Source organism: Toxotes jaculatrix, chromosome 18, assembly GCF_017976425.1.
Source record: "Toxotes jaculatrix isolate fToxJac2 chromosome 18, fToxJac2.pri, whole genome shotgun sequence".
NCBI lineage: Eukaryota > Metazoa > Chordata > Actinopteri > Toxotidae > Toxotes > Toxotes jaculatrix.
Window position 1 is genome coordinate 1,220,218 of NC_054411.1, and position 20,926 is coordinate 1,241,143.

A 20,926-nucleotide genomic window follows, 5' to 3' on the forward strand; every position below is an offset into this window, starting at 1 on the left:
ATTCTTAAAGTGGCAAACCTGCACATTACAGAAATCGCCCGTTTGATAGTTCACCATTATATATATACTTTTTTACCGCACATTCTTTGCCAGCTTTTTAACTGAAACGGATGCTTAATGTACGGATTTTCAATGAACGCATCTAATTTACACGTATTGTGCGTGCGTATAACGTCACCTGCTTTTCATTTCGTTTCCCCTGTGGTTGGAGACCAGATCAGCTAGCAGGAAGCTAACTAGTTATATTTTTGATTCCTCACAGTTTTGAAGACGCAGTTAGTACTCGGTCAGTTACGGTGTCTGATTCTACTGGATATTGTTTATCGCCATATTCCCTGAGACACCGTTTTCCCTCCGCTCCCGGAGAAAACACTGGTACGTAATAAATACGTTAGCTAGCTAGCTTAGTTGGGATTTGTTCGCTACGCACAAGTGTGGTTTGGCCTTTAGAAACATAAAGCGTCAAATCGGCCTAGTTGTTCAACAGACTTAGTGTCAGAAAAGCGAGTTTTAGACCCGTTAGCTATAGTTTGTGAGTCCTGTGTGTTATGCGATTATCGGCCTTAGCGTTAGTCATCATTAATTTGCCTTCTTTCATACAGACGTAGCAACAGGCCTATTTTGGCGCACGTGTTAATGCTCGACTAAATGTTTTTTTTGTTTTAACCTTGAATAAATTCTCTGGACATGAATGAAGAGTGTGTGTCTCGACCTGACGAGAGACACAGAGATGAATAAGTTTTTTTTAGAAGCCCTTCGACAACTACAGTACGCTGCGAGAAACCCGGGCCACACTTTACACAAAGCTGTGTCAACAAAATACCGCTCGAGTTATATCTGTTCGTGTTGATGTTTCAGTGATTGTGCCTTTACAGGTGCTTCTGTTATTTTGTCAACCACTTTTATATAGTTCAGGATTTACATTTTAAACACAATCAGGCCGGTGATCTTGAGTCGCTACTACTTCGTGTCAGCCATCTTAGAATAGAAAGTCTCTCAATATTTCAAAATGCTGTAAGTGGCAAAGTGGCAAACTGCAGCGGCTCTGTTTACAGTTTGTCGTTTCCGTTGATTTATTCTCTTGGTCTTCAGTATTAAGGAAAGTTAGTGCCATAATCCTGTTGTCTGTTCAGAGACTCACTGCACCTCTGTTGTATTTTCGCAGAGCCATGTACAATGGGATTGGCCTGACGACTCCGCGGGGCAGTGGCACCAATGGCTACGTGCAGCGCAACCTGTCGAGCCTGCGCGTCAAACGGCCGCGGGATGAGCGTGGTGGTGAGCGGGATGAGAAGGACCGGGAGAGGCTGGAGAGCCAGCTCAATAGGCAGCCCAATGCTGACATCCTGGAGCACCAACGGAAGAGGCAGCTGGAGGTCAAGTGTGCTGAACTACAAGACATGATGGAGGAGCAGGGGTAAAGAAAATGCTGTTTGCATTAGGCTCCCTTAATACACAAATTTTCATCTGAATAGTTTAAATAAATTAACTAGAGCTGGAACGATTATTTGATTTTGATCATTTTCAAGCAAAAATGCAAAACCAAATTTGCTATAATGAGAGAAAAAAAATAGTAGCCTTTATGTCACAGTGACTTCTGTACATTGTTGAATCCTCCTCTGTGTTTGGATGGTCAGGTACTCTGCTGAGGAGATTGAGGAGAAGGTGAACAGCTTCCGCATGATGCTGCAGGAGAAGCAGGAGCCGGCTCCTGCCACCACCGAGAGACCAACGTAAACACAGCACAAACAACCTGAATTTTACGTGGCTCCATTTTAAGAAATGTTTTTGTTGGTGGCACAGTGTTGGTAACGGAGAGCTGTTTGGTTTGTTCGCCCTCAGGGTGACAGAGACTCACGCTCTTGCTGCGGCCAACCAGCAAAAGAATGACCGTCTTCGTGCTGCATTTGGAATCGCAAGCGATTACGTGGATGGATCGTCCTTCCAGGCCGACCGGAAGGAGAGAGAGAAGGAGAAGAGAGAACAGGAACGCCTGGAGAGGGAGAGGCTGCAGCAGCAGAAATATACGTGAGTATGACAAGAACATTTAATATTAAAAAAGATCTTTGTGCACAGCATGTACTGTACAGCTAGAGGTAACTGTGAGATGAACATGTAGTTGGGAAAAATAAAATGTTGGTGATAGTTATAGATAGTTATGTAGTAAATGCAGTTGTGAGCGCGCCCTGTTACAAAAGGGTAGTTCACGTGATGCCTTCCATTCTTAGACCACACTGAAATGAATCTAAATTAGTCTCACAGTCCCCAGACCATCAGCTGATGGAGTAAAGATCTTGTGTATCTGTCCTCCTCAGGTTGGTGGAGGATTCAGATGATTCAGATTCTCCTCCTAAGAAGCGCAGTCGGAAGAAGAAAAAGAAAAACAAGAACAGAGACAGGTGAGAAAACGAGCAGGATACAAACAGAACAGGTACTGGCTATGAGAAGTGGCTGTGACGCTTTTTTTTGTTCCCCCTCCCAGCAGCTCAGAGAGTCCCTCCCCATCTCCTCGCAGAGAGAAGAAGAAATCCAAAAAGAAGAAAAAGAAACGGTATTCCACTACCAGGTTCTTTTTTTAATGTTTCACCTAATAATTTTACTTTGACAGTGAACGTTAACTGGAAAATTTGTCTTCCAGTGAGGCATCAGAAGAGGCTGAAGAAGAGGATAGGTAGGTGTATTTCAATCAGACTGTATATCAGATCTCTTTTGCCACACGAGAAATTGGTTCACTGTTACTGAATGCATGGATTACTGTGTAAACGTTCTTCACCACTGATCTCTCACCCAGTCAAAGTTCATCAGATGAGAAACAGAAGGTGTCAAAGAAGAAGAGAAAAAAGAGCGAAAGTGCCAGTCCTCCAAAAGCAAAGGCAGCGCGACGCAGGAGCGTCTCCTCCAGCTCTGCTCACAGGTATCAGATAAAAAGAAGTTCCAAAGCTAAGAAGTGCTCGTCGGATTGTTATGGTGTTAATAACATTTATGTTGATGAAAAGAAAAAGGGTAGAAGTGTGCTGCAGCACCCTTTAAAGGTAAAGCAAATAACCTGATCCACCTATTTATTTTTCTTTCCCCTTTGATATTTACAGCCAGTCTCCCGCTCCAGTGAGATCACGTCAACTGGACCAAACTACAAGGAAAGCTGATAATGGAAGAAGGGAGAGATCACCAGACAGGAGGAGACGGGGCTATGAGGAGCACAGCCCACATCGTCAGGGAGGTGACATGGTAAGGCTGAGGCTGCAGTGGTCCAATAAGACATGCTTCTTTTGCTAATAGTATAGTATGACTGATTTATCTATTTTACGCTTTTACTTTATTGTGAATATAAAATTGTGGCTAAATTACACCAGCAAATCTTTTCTCCACCATATAGAAGAGGTCCAATCCTGAACGAGAAAAAGAGCGACCCGGTGAGACAGAGAAGACATCCGCCAAGAGGAGACATGACTCCTCATCCCCCTCTCCACCACCACAGACAGAAAAAAGCTGGCAGAGGGAGAAAGGGAGGAGATCCAGAAGCAAACAGAAGGAGAGCGAGAAAGGAGCAGAGAGAAGCAGAGAGCTGCAGAAAAGGAGGCGTTCGAGGAGCATAGAAAACGAGAGAGAGAAAGGGAGGCGTTCAAGGAGCAGAGAAAACGAGAGGGAGAAAGGGAGGCGTTCAAGGAGCAGAGAAAACGAGAGGGAGAAAGGGAGGCGTTCAAGGAGCAGAGAAAACGAGAGAGAGAAAGGGAGGCGTTCAAGGAGCAGAGAAAACGAGAGGGAGAAAGGGAGGCGCTCAAGGAGCAGAGAAAATGAGAGGGAGAAAGGGAGGCGCTCAAGGAGCAGAGAAAATGAGAGGGACAAAGGGAGGCGCTCAAGGAGCAGAGAAAATGAGAGGGAGAAAGGGAGGCGCTCAAGGAGCAGAGAAAATGAGAGGGACAAAGGGAGGCGTTCAAGGAGCAGAGAAAATGAGAGGGACAAAGGGAGGCGCTCAAGAAGCAGGGACGTGGAGAGAGGGAGGCGTTCAAGAAGCAAAGAAAAGAGGGATAAAGGAAAGGAAAGCATTCCTCAGAGGACCAGACATGACTCCTCCTCATCCCCTTCTCCTCATCCTCCTAAACAGGAGATCAGGAGGGAAAGGAGCAGAGACACTGAGTGGGAAAAAGACAGGAATAAACCAGACAAAAAGATAAGACATGACTCTTCATCCCCCTCACCTCCTCCTGAAAAGGAGAGAGTAAGGAGGGAGAGGAGTGGAGAGAGGGAGCGCAGAACTGAGAGAGATCTGTACTCGAAGGCGCCAAATGAAAGGGACAACAGGAAAGACACCAGGAAGAGACAGGAGAGGGAGGCCTCTCGCTCACCTGTCACCAATGGACAACAAAGAGAAAGGGAGAGCGAGAGGAGAAGAGAAAAAGACAAGGAGAGCACAAAGGACAGGGACAGGCATCTGAACAAGCAGGGGGAACAAGACAAAGAGCGAGGTCAAGAAGACGGCAGAAAGAGAGATGAGGTTGTCCGGTCGTCTGCAGAAAGTAGACGAGATGGATCGAGACCTGCGGAGAAAGACACGGTCGAAAGAGCGAACGTGAACGACAGGCAAGAGAAGACGAGAAGCCCTCCACGAAAGGAGAAACGTGACGAGAGGGCGAAACAGGCGGAGAAAAGAAAAGAGAGCAGCAGCAGCAGTAGCGGCAGCAGCAGCAGCAGCGGCAGTAGCGGCAGTAGCAGCAGCGATAGTGACAGTGACAGCTCCTCATCCTCCTCTTCGTCTTCATCCTCTTCTTCATCCTCATCCTCTGAAGATGAGGGCAAGGTGAAGAAGGCTGGGGCAGCAGGGAGGGAAAAGGCGAGTCCCACGAAAAGCTCAGCAGCTGCCATTGGGGCTGCGGTTCAGAGGTATTTAGCCAATGGTAAAAAGGAAGGCTCCGCCTCTGTTTCTGAGGGCGACGCGCCCCGACGACCCCACAAGGACAGAGACGATGGAAGAGACAAGCGTGAGAGGGAAAGACCTCCTCACAGAGCCGCTATGGAGAACTGCCCACCCCAAACAAAAGGTCAGGAGCGATACAGTCCCACACAGATGGACAGCCCCAGTCCGCCTCCTTCTCCACCCAACAGAGTGGACAACAGCAGGGGCAGCAACAGGTACCCCCCGTCTGAGGCCAAAGCAGAGAAAACAAGGGAGGCAAAAGCTGCTGAAAGGGATAGAGGGAGGGAAAGGGACGCAGCCAGGAGGCCTGTGAGATCCAGCCCCTCAGCCAGGAGGTCACGCTCTCCGCCCCAGAAAACCACCACCGCCTCCCCAGCCCGTCGCACTCCACCAAGGCAGTATCAGGAGCCCCCATCCCGATCCAGGAGAGCCTCTCCTCCTGCGGCATGGTCAGACCGGGAGAGAGAGAGGCAGAGGAACAGGGAGAAGGAGAGGGATAGAGAGCGAGAGAAGGACAGAGAACGTGAGCGGGCAGCCAGAAGGAGCAGGTCCAGGTCCCGAAGTCCAAGGAGGTGCAGCAGGTCCAGGTCTAGAAGCCAGAGGAGGCGAAGCCCTCCCAGCAGGTAAGACGAGAACCTGGCACCTCACTCAGATTAAACATGTAGACCATTTAGTGTCGCATGCTGTGTGTAGCTGGGTAAACCGATGGACAGGATCATCAGTTAGTTTTCAGTGTATTGTGATTGATAGAATAGATTGGAATAACGGTTTTTAATAATCTTCTCTCTCAGGCCCCGTCGCTCTCCCTCGCCACAGCGGCGAAAGAGGAGCAGCCGCTCTCTCTCTCGAGAAAGAGGGAGAGAAAGGGAACGTGAGAGGACCAGGCAGAAGGAGGCAGAACAAGAGAGAGAAAAGGAGCAACTGCACCCAAAAGATGTTCCTCAGTCCAGCAGGTCCTCCTCGTCATCATCGTCCTCCAGCTCCTCCTCTTCCTCTTCATCCTCCCCCTCACCGGCTCGAGAAAGGAAAGACGCCAAAACCTTAGCAGAGAAAGACAGAAGAAGAGATCGAGAGGATGAGAAGAAAGACGACAGAGAGCAGAAAAGTCGTTCTTCTTCCTCACAGGGCCCAGCTAAAGACTCTTTCCATGCTCCGACCTCAGGTAGAAGAAGCTCCCAGTCAGACTCCAGGCGCTCTGATGGGATGTCCAGGAGGTCTCCACCTGGCAGCCAACCTGACGCCAAACCGTCGTCACGAGCTCCAAACAGGAAGCAGTCACCACCAGCAGCCCCTCAGCTGTCAGACCAAACAGTCAGAAATGAGAGCGCTGTAAACGGCAAGGAGGCAAACGCAAACAAGAAAGCCAACAGGAGCAGCAGCTCCAGCTCCTCTTCCTCCTCTTCTTCATCCTCTTCGTCCTCATCTTCGTCCTCCTCTTCAGACAGCTCTGACTCTGACGAGGAGCAAGGGAAGGGGTAAGCAGGAGACAGGGAGTGAGCGGGAGCTACAGAAAAGTTTCATGATATATGATCAGTTAATAATAAAAACAGTTGTTCTCAGACTTAATCATTAACTACACACTGGTTATTCACATTTTTTTTACAATGTTGTTTTCTTTTGAACAGGAACACAACCAAAGCTCAGAGCAGTGCTTCATCCTCCTCCTCATCTGACAACGAAAAGGAAACGAAGAGCAAGAGGTAAGAGGAGTAAACACGTTTTACAGAAAAAATGCTGAACTGATGGATTCACTGATAACTGGGACCAGGAAACGTGTGAAATACATCTGTCCAGGTGTAACCTTTGGTAACCAGAGGAAAAAACTGAAAGATAAATGATGTGATGAGCTGATGTGATCCTGCAGCAGTGAGTAGTTTGACTCACCCTGGTGTTTTCCCACAGCCCTGCCAGGCCTCGGAGGGTGCCGGCCGATTCGCTGAGAGATTCTCGCTCGCTCAGTTATTCTCCTCCAAGACACATGAGAGCAGCACGGTCCTCGCCCAGCCGCAGGTCTGAAACCTCAGAGAGACATTTACACTTTATACAGCTTTATTTTACATTTGACACAGTTCAGCACCAGTGAGAAAGTGATGCTGGTGCAACCCAGACTTTTAGAAATGATTGTTTTTTTCTCCCTCCTGGTAGGAGTGGCAGCAGGCAGTCGCCGAGCCGCTCGTCCACCAGCAGACGAAGGAAGTGAGCTGACAACACGGAGACGCCTCTCCACTTCCTCTGCGTTGTTTCTGTGTTCACCTCCGGCTGGTTTGAACTGGGCTCTAACATGGACTTCACGGCCAGCTGTCAGTCGATGCACATCTGGGGACTCGTTTTGGTTCTGAGCCGACACACAGTAATCACCAATGTGTTTGTTTTTCTAAGCAGCGATGACCCAGGGCTGGCTTGTACATTTATTTTTATGAGCTGAGTAAGAAGCATACACACAAACGCAGCTGAGTAAAATGTAACTCTAACAGTTCTCCTCTGTACTTGTACCGTTTATTGCGTTCTACCTGTAGATATGAGCTGTCTGTATTTTGGTTATTATCATGTAACAGAAAAGCAATTTCCATTTAATGTGAGCAGAAACTGAAACGTGGTTAATTTCTTTGTTGAAAATGGTTAATAATAATAATAAAAGGCAATTGTGCATTTTATTTGTGTGAAGTGTGGTTGCTCCATCCAACTTGTGTTAGAAATACTAATGTATTTCTGTGTTTTTACAACACGTCCAAGCTTTTTCTGTGAGGGTGAAACAAACACACAAAGCTGTGGACGGAAAAATTACTCAACGTTAACTGTGACCGGACACTGGTTCTGCTGCTGTTGCAATAATGAAACTGGAATGGCGACATCAGTGTTTGGTGTGTCTTTACTGGTAGTGTCATTTCACACAAGTCTCAGTACCAAGTCAGACCTGACGTGCTGTGTTCACTGTCCAAATCCTAAAACACAAGCTGGTGTAAGTCTAATGTTACTGAAGATATTTTTAACTTATAGTTCCAGTGGAATCAAGCAGACGTAATTAGAGATGGTCTGGATCTTGTTCAATAATTTGTCAGAGCTGATGTTTCCACTCACTGTCTGTGTTTAACAGGCACAGGCTTAATCAGCCCTATGACTTATCCTGGTCTAGAAATGCTGACATTAGTATTTCAAGAATGAGATGAAATCTAATTTTAAAGCACAGCAGAGACAAAAGGCCATCAAATGTCTGAACCTTTGATCAGCCATGTTTGTTTCATATAGCTGTGTAACCTGTACGTACGAGCAAAGTTCAGGTTATTAAAAATGAGATGTAGTGATACGCCCTGAGTTGGGACACAGCGGTTGGAAAGAGTACAGGTTTTTCCCACATGACGTGAACGCAGCATCAGATGATGAGAGTGGGTCATCAGCTGCAGACAGTCAGGTGTGGTCGGCGGGGAGACGTTCCGACCAGAGCGGTGATCCAGCGGACCTCACCGGGGCAGAAGCAACGTCTGCGGCGGACTCGTCTACATGAGCCACCAAACGAGCACCAAGCAGACCAAGCGAGCACAGTAAGTTCTTATTAACAGGCTCGTTCAAAGTTTGTGAGAAGTTTCTGGCGTCTTGGGTGTTGAGTGCCTGTCCGCGGCAGGCCAGGGTCAGGCCCGGAGACCGTCGCTCCAGACTGGATAAAAAAATCTGGGAGTTGTAACGTTTTTCTCGCTTATCGACGGCGGTACATGTCCTAAAGAACACAGACGGACGTTTTTGTGCGTTACTGTGCGTGTTTGTCACTCCGGTTGAAGTAGTTCGCACTTAACGTGAAGATTTTTTCATTTAATTTGGTGTTTGATGCCGCTCCTGGATCACCACCTACGGCAAATGTTTCGGCAGTTAGAACTTCTATGACCGTTGGAATAAACTGTAGTTTAACGTCTAGACAAGTGAGTATGAAGCTATTTAATACGCGCCGAACTGAAGAACATCTTTTAAGACGCAATCCACGCGTCTTCACGAGTAATTAAAGGGTAAGCTGTGGTATCACCGAGTTGAATTTCCGAAAAGTAAGGCATTTTTGCAGGAAGATTGGCGTAACGCTCTCAAACCGAGTACGCAATGGACAAGGTGAGCTGCTAATCGCACATTAACCTTCTTACTTCAGCGGCTCAACTACAGCAGATTAATAAAAGATAATGTCTCGATGCGGTTTTGTTTTTACAAACTGTAGACCTCAGTTTAATGTCGACCTTCCGTTGAACCAGTGCTGTGGATGTCCCTCTGCTGACCTGTACTGATTACAGTCGTGCGTTCTGAGGAATTCAACGCCAAACTGCGTTCAAAAACTTAGGAAAAAATCTGTGGGTTTATCGGTAAGATTGCATAGTTCATATTAAATGACTCAAAACTTTTTTTTTCCTAAAACAGTAGGTAACACACTTTAATTCATAATGAATAGGTGTGTTGTTTTGCTGTACGTCATACAGCTGTCCTCAGTTAAGCACACCGCCGATCTCCGGCCAAGAAAAACAAAAATCAAATCACATATTTTTATTAAAACAAATGCGGTTTGAATGGCTCAGCGTAAGCCGAATTAAAGGATGGCCAACGAAATACTCAACAAGATGCGTAATTGTATCGGACAAGGTGTTTACCTCTGCTGATATACAGAGAATCATTAATTCAACGTTTTTAAGCGGCGATTCGCGGTCGACTCTACCGGCAGAGATCGCGTACTGGGCCCTAGATATACTCGAATTAGCAAGGTCCCATTATTTACGTTCAAGAGCAGCCTTTCCTGTTTTCATGGAAAACTGTCCCAGCGTTAGCTAGCCTAGCTGCTCCCTAATTTAGCTTAGCTTTAACCGTCAGGGAGCCTTTGCTGTTGCTTCCCAGCTAATCCAGCTAAGTTATAGGATGGGGGGTAGATGAAGCAGGATGAGGAAGTTAAATTTAGTGACTCAGCTGTTGTTTGAAGAACAGGGAGGGAGGTAAGGAGGGGCACACTCTGCATGCTGCAGTCAAAAAGTAACTGTGGTGTTGATGCAGTTTGGTCTAACCTCTGTCACTTTTTCCCTCTCTGTTCAGCACCTTTTAAACCTGGGCTACACAAGCGAGAAGTGAGACCTTTCTCTGGTAATGAAACTGGGAATGGTTGCCTTTCTACCCAACCACCGGAGGAACTGAAGTGAAATTAAGGGATCAACTCAAAGGAACCTCAGCAGATGTAACCACTACTGACCTGCCGTGAAAAGAGGAACTTCTCAGTTTCTCACTTCTTATAAATAAGGGATGGAGTTAATGAGTGAGCAGCGGAGATCAGGGCAATAACTGGATTTACAAACAGTTGTTAAGTCACCCGTCCGTTTGGCTGTCAGAGCAACAACCACAAAGTATCACATCCCTCTGTCGAGGAGCCTTAGATGAGTGACTGTCAGAGTTTAGATGCGCAGACCTCTGTGAAGACGTTACACTCAGCGTGGGACTGCATCCAAGCGAGAAAGGAGGGAGTGTCCACGCTGCACCGACAGAACTGTGGATGTCAAAATCAATGAGTTGTCACAAGTCGGAAATCCCCTGAAGGAGTTTCATTGGGTGGAACTGGAACTAACACCCGGCCGGTCTTAGCCGTCAAGCATGAATAATAAGTGCAGAGCTGTCGAGCGGTGCTCCGTACTCTGCAGGCTGCTGTGGTTTTACTTTGAAGCCGAAGAGAGTGATGAATGAAATTCAAGGATAAATCACAATTAAAAGGGCACAGCAATTCAACTGGAAATGTTCTCTCATTGCCGTGGGAATGCCCGCGAGTTTTGGACAAACTCTTGTGACACTTTGAGCTCGTAGTATTTTGAGGTGGAGCAAACTAAAACACTGGGGAGAGCAGGAAAATCGCCTCATCCTATGAAACTGATTTTACTTGGAGATTCAGTAAGAGGCCGTCCAGATGGCGGGGAAAGACTACAATCATCTCTTCAAGCTGCTCATCATCGGAGACTCCAGTTAGTGCATTTTCAGTGGTTAACAAAGCATGCTGTTGATGGAGTCCTTGAGGAGACAGAGACGTCAGTGACTCTCATAGTTTTGTCCTCGTGCTTTAGAAGCCCAAAAATTATTAATATTCTACAACATGTGAAATCTTTGCCTTTTTAATCAGCTGGTAATAATCCTGGGGAAGCAAGTAAGGAAAGGAGCTCTGCAGCACAGAGTCTCTGAGCCCCCCAGTCTGGGAACCACTGGTTTAGGTGACAGACCAGTGACCAGTTTATGGCAAAGAGAGGGTTTAGTTTTCCTCCTCAGTATTTTTGTTTTATGTTTATATGATTTTCTAAGACAGCCTCACTTCCCTTATGAACAAACTGTGGGTGATCATAGTGTCTGTGCAATCACTAATGAAATCTCTCCTCAAAGAGTACATGAGTCTCTGTGGACTCTGTAAGGAAGAGTCACCCCACAGACCAGTTCCAGACCAGTCCCAGACCAGTCCCAGGCCAGTCCCAGGCCAGTCCCAGACCAGTCCCAGGCCAGTCCCAGGCCAGTCCCAGGCCAGTCCCAGGCCAGTTCCAGACCAGTCCCAGGCCAGTCCCAGGCCAGTCCCAGGCCAGTTCCAGGCCAGTTCCAGACCAGTCCCAGGCCAGTCCCAGGCCAGTCCCAGGCCAGTCCCAGGCCAGTCCCAGGCCAGTTCCAGGCCACTAACTGGTTCACGGTGGAAACGAAGCAGTAAACTGCTTCAGATTTCATCAGTCGTGTTTGTTTGACCAGCTGAAGCCTGACTGCAGACAGCATCAGAGTTCGGGCAGCTGTGGTGTCAGCAGTGAGCCGTGCACCGATTGTCATCAGATTCAGGCTCAGGTTGTTGTTGTTTTCTTGTTCTGACATGAGTCTGATGTCAAAGCAGCTGAATCCTGTGACACTGGGATTGTGAGCGGGGGCATTAAAAGAATCCTGCAGGGAATGCTGAGTCATTGTAGATCACCTTCCTCCCTGCAGCGTCTTTTCAATCACTCACCCTGCCCTCGTTATTAGTTTCTGATATTACTGGAAGGAGGCTGTCGCTCAGGATGGGATGGGCTGGTCATTCTGAGAGAACACCTGGGACATGACTGGTTTGTCTGTGGTCTGATTGGTCACGTTCATGTCCTCAGAGTGAGGTGATGGTTGACCTTGTCCCTCTGGTTTCTGTTTCTCTCTCAGATGTGGGGAAAAGCAGCCTCCTGCTCCGCTTCGCAGACAATTCCTTCTCTGGTGAGTTACCTCAACTCTGCACCAGTCACATCAAACTAACACAGGGTCTCATGTGTATCGAGTAGCTTATAAACTCAAATGTCAGACTGACACATTAGGCAGAGACATGAAAACATTTTATCAGGACGAGTCATCTTATCTCCAGGGTTTGTCGGAGCTGCCTGAACCTGTCAGGAGCTCCGGAGGGCAGCACACGCCTGGATAACATGCAGACGTGTTGGGGGAAGGGCGAACACGTAGAACATGGACTTTTTGTTATAGAATGACAACAAACGTCTTCAAAGATGCTTCGTGCATTTCCCCGTTAAGGCTCTGCACAGCACACAGACGCTTCCAGCTGATTAACCATCTCAGTGGGTGAAGCTACACTGAGAGTCTATAAGGTGAAACAGGACAGTTTGGTAAATGTCAGCCAGTCAGTCTGTACACACTCCAACTGCCCTGGAACCATCACGGTCATAAACAACAACAAACAAACAAACAAACAAACATGTTTCCCTCGAGCCGTGATCATTTCACAGCATCCAGCTAACCTGAGCTGTCAACATGTAAAATCCACCATGAAGGAAAAGTCACAGAATAAATTCACAGGTCAAAGCCGTCGTCTGCAACAGTGACAAGACTGAAAGGAAGCAACTGGTCATGTTGTCAGAAAACAACTGATCATCACACAACTGGAACACAAGCAGGACAAAGTCATCGTGAGAGAACAGATTCTGCCTGAACGCAGGTCAAACTTTAAACACAACATGGAATGGACTCACAGTTTGGTTTAAATATCCTGAATGTTCCACTTTGTTCTGTTTACAATCTGTCATGGCTCATGTTGTGTTCATGCTGTGGTGCTGCTCTCTGATGTTAGGCAGCTACATCACCACCATCGGTGTTGACTTCAAGATCCGAACAGTAGACATCGAAGGCGAGCGGGTGAAGCTGCAGATCTGGGACACAGCGGGCCAGGAGCGATTCAGAACCATCACATCCACGTAAACCATCTCCAGACCAGAGCTGGTTTTATGCTTTGAACTTTCCTCTCTCTGATTTTCACCTGGTGGCGTCACTTCGTTCTGTTTCCTCTATCCTTCTCCAGATACTACAGAAACACCCACGGCGTCATTATCGTGTACGACGTGACAAATCCAGAGTCGTTTGTAAATGTTAAGAGGTGGTTAAACGAAATCTCCCAGAACTGTGACAGCGTCTGCAAGATCCTGGGTGAGTCAGCTGCGTCTCTGTGAGTTTGAGAGTCCTGATGTTCTGCGTGCTGGAGCGTAGTTACACGCTCAGACTGGAACATCGTCCGGACCCAGGAAACTAAAACGAGCTCGCACTGTTCCAAATGAAAAAACAGCCAATGAGTAAAATCGTTTCTGTTCTGTAACAAATTCATTGTCGAGTTTGTCTTTTCACACAGTTTGATGAAAATAATTAATTTTATCAGCCTTTATAATAAACTGTGTTTTATTCTCAGTGGGAAACAAGAACGACGACCCTGCCAGGAAGCAGGTGGATACCCAGGATGCTGTGCGTTTTGGGGAGTCGGTGGGTGTTCGGGTGTTTGAGACCAGTGCCAAAGAGAACATAAATGTGGAAGAGGTAACTCCAACACGTTCTCTGCGCAGTGGCTTCATTTGTACAACTATATGTAAACTAAACTTTTTTAAACTTAGATCTGTCTGTTTTCATATGTGAGGATTCAAACGTCAGGGGTCTAAAGAACATTTTGCTCTGTTCAGATGTTCATGGCCTTCACACGCATGGTGCTCCGAGCCAAGAAGCAGAGCCAGAACAGAGCCGAGAGGGAACGAGAGCGGGAGAAGGACACCGTCAACATCAACGCCCAGAGAGACCGAGACCGCAGGAAGAGAGGGAAGAAATGCTGCTGAGACGCAGACACTCACCAACGCCGCTCGCTGCTCGCCACTCATCGCTTCACGCAGGAAGAAGATCGGGAAACCTGTGCCTTAGGAGAGAAGAGACGAGAGTTTCAGACTGCAGATGTGAATGTCAGAAACGGTGCAGTTCGCTCTTTACTATGCCAAGTTACAGTCTGCAGGTTCTAACTGCTGGTGGTTAAAGTCACTGAGGGATTCAGTGTTTCAGCACTGACGTGTAACAGGCCGGAGCTTACATGAGTTAAAGGGCCATTCTGGTGTTTTTGTTGTTTGTTTTTTAAACTCATTGCTTACATGTCAGATTTAAAAGCACGCTGTAGTGTTTCAGAGGTCTGAGGATGGAGGAGCTGATCAGGACTTCTTCTGCTTCTAATGATTATTTTTGTTAGCCGTTAATCTGGTGACTGTTTTCTTGGTTAATCAATAATTTTTTTTTTTAGCATATAAGACGTCAGGAAATAGAATTCAGCTTCTCATCAGCGAGAAGCTGAATTCTGAAATGTTCGGCATGTTTTAGCTTTGACATCTGGTCTGAGACGGTGCATCACAGAACATCCTGCACAGCTAATAACTAATAAGTCTAATCACAGTCAGAGCGGGCGAGTTCAGGGCGTGTTGGAACCTCACTGGAGCTCGTTCAGGTCTCTGCAGGTTGATTTTCATGTTGTAGTGAAACAGAAAACTGCTGCTTGTTGATAAAACACATCCAGAAATCAAAAACACTACAGTCTGCTTTGAAATGTGGCTGTGAGATATAAAGTGTAACTGTGGTGAACTGGTCTGGTCCTTTACGTTTGCACTGGTGAACCACTGGTAGACGCCGATGTTTTTCTTTTTCTTAATACAGATCAAATATTTTACCACTGAAAGGGAACTGGTTGCAGTTGTTACTAAATTGTAACCGTGACGCACTAACAGGTGTGACGAGTGCAGTCCGACGTACAGAGGGGTCCAGGACCGCAGGGACCAGACTGGGAAAGTGGTCTCGGACCGTTGGACACCACTGTATGTTTGCCTTATTTCATCCAAATGAGGCCAGTAATCTAAAACTCTGTGTATCCTCGAGACAAGTAACAGCCCAAAACATACGTTGTTGTTGTTTTTTAATGGAAATTTCTGTTGCCTTGCAAATGTGTCCGAATCCAAATAAAGCAATAAATCCACAGTTTCTGTCTGCATCAAGATTCAGAGTCTGTAAGGAAACGGATGAATGACAGTTTAATACACATTAAATTGCCCCGGAGCCTGGAGCGTTAATAATTCTAAAAGTTCAACGACACCATGAAGTCACATCACAGGAAAATCCAGTTTGACAGGCTGGTGGAAATTCTGCTTTCAGTCTGTGGCTGATGTCAGACAGACTAACAGCAGCTTACAGCTGTTTACAGGCAACGCCAGGAGCTTTTCCAAACGCGTTTCCAAACGCTGAGGAGAGCAGTATTTTCCCACAGCACCTGAATGCAGCGTCACCCCCTCTGGTCCCTCCTCAGGTGGATTTGGGGAGTCTGTAGACGCCTGCAGACACCATCAGCTGATGCTCCCTGACCTTCCTCTGCAGGAAGGCCTCCAGCTCGTTGACGTCCATCTCCGTAACGACGGGTCCCGTGGCGACGAACATCCGGAGCATAGAGTGGATTCGGTCCAGCGTCATGCTGTCCAGGTTGGTCAGCATGGCCTGGATGTAGGCCCAGAACAGCTGCACGGACAGAGACGGAGTGTTTTCATAGGCGTCTTGGCACACAGTCATTTTTCACCCTGTGTGTGTGTGTATCTGTGCATGTGTGTGTTTGTGTGTGTGTCTGTGTGTTTGAGTGTGAGTGTCTGTGTGGTGTTGGCACCTGCAGCTTCTCCTCCCTCTGCTCGGACTGGGTGGTGGTGTTGGAGTCTCTCTCCTCGTCGCTGTCTATCAGCATCACGCCTCTCTCCATCTTCTCTTTGGACGAACCCGTCTCCACCACGTAGTAGCGTCCCCCCGCCTCCTCCCTCAGCACGCCGTGCTGCTGCCACAGCGCTAACTTCCTGTGCACCAGCTCCTTCGGGGCTCCCAGCTTCACGCTCAGCTCCTCCAGCGTCCAGGAACCTGATGGACGAGGATTCAGAGCAGTGGCTGATGAGCGCAGCTCTGATCCTGTCGCTTGTTAAGAAGCTAAACACGAGGATTTCCCAAAACGCTGAAGCATCTCGCTAAACAAAAACTATAATTCTGGAAAACACATGAACACATGACGTCCGTACTTTTTTCCTGGAAGTGCAGGATGATTGCAGCGTGGATGGGAGACACCGTGAGGTTGGTGAGGGTGCGATCCTCCAGCTCCACGTCCAGAGTGACTGAACCCAGATGAGGCTTCCAGCTCAGAGTCCTCATGGCCTGGAACAAAGAAGACAAACTGCTGTTACACCCACGCTGCTGCTGAGCGTCTCCGGCCACACTGACATCACAGCCGGCGGTTTGATGTCGACAGCTGATGGAGAACATGGTGGAGACACCACTGAGTGTAACTGAGCCAGAAATATAACAAAACACAAACAATGAAGGAACACAGAGGTTAAACAGATAAAAGAATGATGGTCCTGTGCATTTAAAACTTTGCTGCCACACTTTGCTGTTTATTTTTAACTAACTAATACACGTAAAACCACCACAGGTACGAGAGGCGTGGCGTCAGACAGCAGCAGGTGAACTCCACCTTCAGTTTCTCATAGCGGTGTGTGTAGGCCTCCATGGCCTGGCACACGAGCGGCGGCAGCTCCAGCTTCTCCTCCTTCAGCGGAGGCCAGAACTCGGAGGACAGGATGATGGCGGACAGGGACAGCGGAGGCTGCTCCTCCTCGCTCAGCCTCGATTCCTCCTCACGGATGTTACAGTTGATCCTGCGAGAATCCGCCATGTCCTGGATATAAACATGGGAGTCAGCTGATGCTGGAGGATCACAGGGCCTGAGACAGTGTCAGAGAGTGTTTACCTTCAGCATCACCTCACAGTAATGCATGTGAGACTCCCCGAACCGGAGCTTCAGCAGCTCCACGTTCCGAATCTCCCTGCACACACACACAACAACAGCACAAACACACACACACATTAAATAAACAGAGGATGACGACAAACACCTGCTCTTCAGTGTGTTGGATGCCGTGTTGATAAACTACAGTACCCATGAGCCTCGGCTCAAGGCGCCAGTGGCACTTTGTCACTGCAACCAGGAGCAAAACGACTGAAAGTGAACTGATTCTAATTTATAATTTTTATAACGAAACCTTCGTCATTCATATCTGTGATCACATGGTGTACTGACGAGGTGAGAGGACAGAGCCCGTCTGTTCAGACGCACCTGGCAGTGTTGTAGTTGAGCTGGTGCAGGAGTCTGTCGGCGAGGACGGCTCTGTACTCGTCTATAAAAATGTCCTTGCTGCCGTAGATGCTGACCAGGAGGCTGATGATATCTGACGAACGGTGCTTTGAGCCTATTTTATCTGACAAGTGTGAAGAAGAGACACGAGACTCTGAGTGAAGTTCATTTATGGCGAGTACGAACAGAATTTAACGCGTGATGCATTCACTGACCTGGCACGGCGTCGGTGGGGTCTGGAGTCCAGTCCTCTGGGTGGCTGCCTTCTTCATCGCTGTCCTGCATCTCCAGAGTCACCGGGTCTCCTCGGGACAGCTCGGAGGCCAAGTCCGTGCAACCCTCAGCGTCTCCGGTTAGACCGGCTACGATCTGTCTCACCGTGTCCTCCCGAGTCCTGAAACACGCCACAGACGCTTTGACAGTCAGCTGATCGTGACCGTCCACGTACAAGTTTGTTTATTCAATATGAGTTTTTTTGTGTTTTAGTTCAAGTTTTATCTCAGGTTTTTAAAACATTTGAACGAGAAATGTTTTTATCTATAACTTTGCTTAGAAAATGTTCTGTGAACATAAAGTTTGTGACATCAGCCGCCAGTGATCATGGAAATCATGAAAAACCGACTCACCTGAGGTACTTGCGGATTGGCTGGCAGGCGACCTGCAGGATGACCATGGACGGGTCCAGCTCTCTGAGGGCCTTGATGGCCGAGATGTAAACAGTCAGGATATCAGACGTGTGAACACCTGAGGACGGATGGTTCAACAAAGACAGAGACTAATGATGATAAAATATCGTCTGGTTCTTCTGTCTGTGCTGCACAAACAACAAACGTCCAAACGTCTCGTCCTGTTTACTGAACAGAGGCAGAGACAGAGGCAGGACGTTGCAGTGGACACTGACTGACCCGGGTGCAGGAGACGGCTCTCGAAAGCAGATTTTAATGAGGTGAGGAGCTGCTGCCGCTGGTTAGTTCTTTCCAGACAAAACTTCAGATCCTCGATAGCAGCTTTCGACTCCGGGAAATCTGAGAGAGACACGAGAAAAGTCAGGTAACTCACACCTGAGAGCGTGTGATGGGAAACACTCGACTACTGTTTCAAACCACACACACACAGTGCGCACACACACAATCATTGAGATCACACATTCCTACTCGTACACACACGCACGCTAACACACACACACTCTGGGACACACATGTACATACACGTTTTTACACAATGTGCAAAAACACAGCGACATAAAGCAAACATGACAGGACATGGCTGGTAACACAGCACTGGTAGGTAAGTAGTAATGACTGGATGTTATAAGCATGTATATGATATGAGATATTAGCAGCAGGAACAGAGTGCATACAGGTGCAGCAGAACAACAAGTGAACCATGATCAGATCCCTACTTCCTGTTCGCTGTGCTCTCTCTGCCTGTTCAGCATGGAGCATTACTTCAAGAAGAAAAACACATTTACCATTCAGGTGAAACTCGTCTCTGACGCTCGGACACTTTGAAATGACCCAGAAAATGTTCTCTCACCTCTGATGATGCTGAAGAGCTCTTCGATCCTCATGTTGACGTAGATCCTGCAGAAGAACTGGTGCATGTGGCATCTCCACTGCTTCAGGACGGAGCTGGCAGGCTGGCCGTCCTGTATGCTGGGAGTGCTGGGAGCGCTGGGAGCAGGTACCGGCCCGTCCGTGTCCGCCTCACTTGCAAACACTTTGCTCAGCCAGCCCAGCACCAGCTCCAGCCACTGCTCACACACACAAACAGAAAACGAGGATGTCTAACAGTGAACAGCTGACGCAGACTCATCCTGAGAAAACTTCATGAAACTTATGGTCGTGTTTCACCTTCTGGAACTCCAGCAGGAAGGAGCACTCGTACTCGCCCCTGCAGTGCTGCTCCATCCGCTGCTCGATGAGCTTGTGGAGGATGGAGGTGACGGCCTCGGAGCTCACCCACTCCAGCAGCTGCAGTTTGGATCTACAACCACAGAAAAAAAAAAAAAAGTCAACCCTTCATCCTCATTCGAAACAAACACACGACATCAGGTCCAACACGTCGTTTCCTCAGATATAAAAGACCAAACATGGAGGTCGTGTGTTTTGGTTCTTGTGGCCATGTTCAGATTTCAGCCTGCTGCTGCTGGAAACACTGACACTGAACTACACACAAAACTGTGCCACAAAACCAAAGCTAGGAGCTAAAAGAGGCTAAAAGGCTGAAGCTAACCTGCAGTTACAGGTTATTCTATGTGGATTAATTATCTTTACTGTCAGCGTTGCTCGGTCCACTCACAGTATGTGGCTGAGCTCCTGTAGTTGCTCCAGGGCCTCCTGACACCAGCACTGCTGCGTGGGAACCCCACAGCCTGGACAGACCCCTCCCTCTGGGACGTCAGGGACCTCGGCCCCGTCCTCGGTCTCCCCCTCCTGGTTCATGTAGACAGAGAAGGTCCTGCTGTAAAACTCTAGCACTCGCTCCTGGAGAACAGGGGAGGGGGAGAAGAGCAGCAGGGCCCTGATGATGGTGAAGGCCCGCTCCTTAAGGCCCCTGGGTCCCGGGCCGCAGAGACCACCGCGGCCCTCATCCTGCCACATCCCCAGACGCTCCAAACCACCTGGGAGGAAGAAGAGGGTTATCTGAATGCTGTGACTGCCCTGACAGGAACACAGGAAACCACTGATCCACTCTGAACTCATCCAGACATCATGTCTCTCTTTCTTTTTTTTACTTACCCAGGAAAGGTTCCAGTCGGTCCAATAGAGTCCGAAAGGCGGTGAGGAGAACCCAGGTCCTATCTCTCTCCTCCAGCTCGTTCTCCGGCTGTTTGAGTCCGGACCAGAACTCGGGAACCACAGAGGAAGACAGGCGCATCTGCAGAGTCTCCAGCAGCCAGCCGCCCAGCAGCCGGCCCAGGCCCTGATCACACAGCAGGGCCAGGGAGTCCGAGAGGCTCCGCTCCGTCAGCGAGCAGCCGGGAGACACCTGGACAAGGACGGAAACAGGTGAATGACAGCTCAGGAAGACAAAGACACGTTAACGTCGAATTCAACCGAATACGCCGACTAGTTAGTGACCGGTCCTCAGTCACGTCCCACTGAACGAGTGACCACGTTAAAGCTCGGGATATTTGAACGGGGTTCGGCCGCATCGGTTCACTCCATGTTGGCTTCTGTCCCCGCTCTGACCCCACTCACCAAAGCTGCAGTGACGGTTTCCCAGGCATCGGCGACCCCGAGCTGAGCTCCAGATCCTGAAATTTCAGCCGAGTCCGATTCCATCACAGTTTCCTCCATTTTCCTCCACTTCCTTCAGAAACTATTAACAGACGAATGGAACTGTGGCCTTTAAGCTTCCGGTGGCTTTGTACAGATACGGCTCATATCTTAGATGTGTTTTATTAACGTCTATAAAGAATAATTGCTGATAACACTCTTCTGTTGTGAATTTGAAATAACATTCGCGTGTCGCGGGTTTACTTCTTCGTCGCCGTCTTCTTCTTCTTCTTTGCTTCTTCTTCCGTTGAGTTTCGGGCGGTGGGCGCTCGAGCGCTCCCT

General features: G+C 48.2%; 3 protein-coding genes across 3 annotated transcripts; 2 read left to right on the forward strand and 1 right to left on the reverse strand.

Annotated features, from left to right (window-relative positions):
* Positions 1–194: 194 nt before the first annotated feature.
* On the forward strand, positions 195–7,569 carry srrm2 (serine/arginine repetitive matrix 2). The gene is made up of 15 exons (XM_041062229.1): positions 195–375; positions 1,166–1,417; positions 1,638–1,733; positions 1,843–2,028; positions 2,316–2,399; positions 2,483–2,551; positions 2,639–2,671; positions 2,792–2,914; positions 3,090–3,228; positions 3,377–3,715; positions 3,833–5,538; positions 5,707–6,390; positions 6,541–6,615; positions 6,818–6,925; positions 7,061–7,569. Exons 2-15 carry the CDS (start codon positions 1,170–1,172, stop codon positions 7,113–7,115), a joined length of 3,945 nt encoding a protein of 1,314 aa, XP_040918163.1. The 5' UTR covers positions 195–375; positions 1,166–1,169; the 3' UTR covers positions 7,116–7,569.
* A 721-nt stretch (positions 7,570–8,290) lies between these two features.
* si:dkey-16l2.16 (ras-related protein Rab-35) lies at positions 8,291–15,194 on the forward strand. The gene is made up of 7 exons (XM_041062366.1): positions 8,291–8,454; positions 9,968–10,878; positions 12,071–12,121; positions 12,984–13,107; positions 13,212–13,336; positions 13,593–13,717; positions 13,858–15,194. Exons 2-7 carry the CDS (start codon positions 10,824–10,826, stop codon positions 14,005–14,007), a joined length of 630 nt encoding a protein of 209 aa, XP_040918300.1. The 5' UTR covers positions 8,291–8,454; positions 9,968–10,823; the 3' UTR covers positions 14,008–15,194.
* anapc2 (anaphase promoting complex subunit 2) lies at positions 15,107–20,859 on the reverse strand. The gene is made up of 14 exons (XM_041062365.1): positions 20,567–20,859; positions 20,105–20,354; positions 19,665–19,986; positions 19,217–19,349; positions 18,900–19,116; positions 18,269–18,388; positions 17,990–18,107; positions 17,579–17,757; positions 17,346–17,487; positions 16,980–17,055; positions 16,704–16,907; positions 16,252–16,384; positions 15,855–16,096; positions 15,107–15,712 (listed from the first exon to the last, which is right to left on the reverse strand). Exons 1-14 carry the CDS (start codon positions 20,663–20,665, stop codon positions 15,503–15,505), a joined length of 2,445 nt encoding a protein of 814 aa, XP_040918299.1. The 5' UTR covers positions 20,666–20,859; the 3' UTR covers positions 15,107–15,502.
* Between the last annotated feature and the right edge of the window lie 67 nt (positions 20,860–20,926).

Bases quoted from the DNA above. Each gene is read 5' to 3' on its own strand.
- srrm2 (XM_041062229.1), top strand. From the start codon at position 1,170: ATGTACAATGGGATTGGCCTGACGACTCCGCGGGGCAGTGGCACCAAT. The intron at 2,915-3,089 runs GTATCAGATAAA...TGATATTTACAG, and splicing joins TCCTCCAGCTCTGCTCACAG to CCAGTCTCCCGCTCCAGTGA. The intron at 6,391-6,540 runs GTAAGCAGGAGA...TCTTTTGAACAG, and splicing joins GACGAGGAGCAAGGGAAGGG to GAACACAACCAAAGCTCAGA.
- si:dkey-16l2.16 (XM_041062366.1), top strand. From the start codon at position 10,824: ATGGCGGGGAAAGACTACAATCATCTCTTCAAGCTGCTCATCATCGGA. The intron at 10,879-12,070 runs GTTAGTGCATTT...TTTCTCTCTCAG, and splicing joins GCTCATCATCGGAGACTCCA to ATGTGGGGAAAAGCAGCCTC. The intron at 12,122-12,983 runs GTGAGTTACCTC...CTCTGATGTTAG, and splicing joins CGCAGACAATTCCTTCTCTG to GCAGCTACATCACCACCATC.
- anapc2 (XM_041062365.1), bottom strand. From the start codon at position 20,665: ATGGAGGAAACTGTGATGGAATCGGACTCGGCTGAAATTTCAGGATCT. The intron at 17,056-17,345 runs GTGCGTCTGAAC...GTGTGTGTGCAG, and splicing joins CTCAACTACAACACTGCCAG to GGAGATTCGGAACGTGGAGC. The intron at 16,385-16,703 runs GTGGAGTTCACC...TCTTTGTTCCAG, and splicing joins ACCGCTATGAGAAACTGAAG to GCCATGAGGACTCTGAGCTG.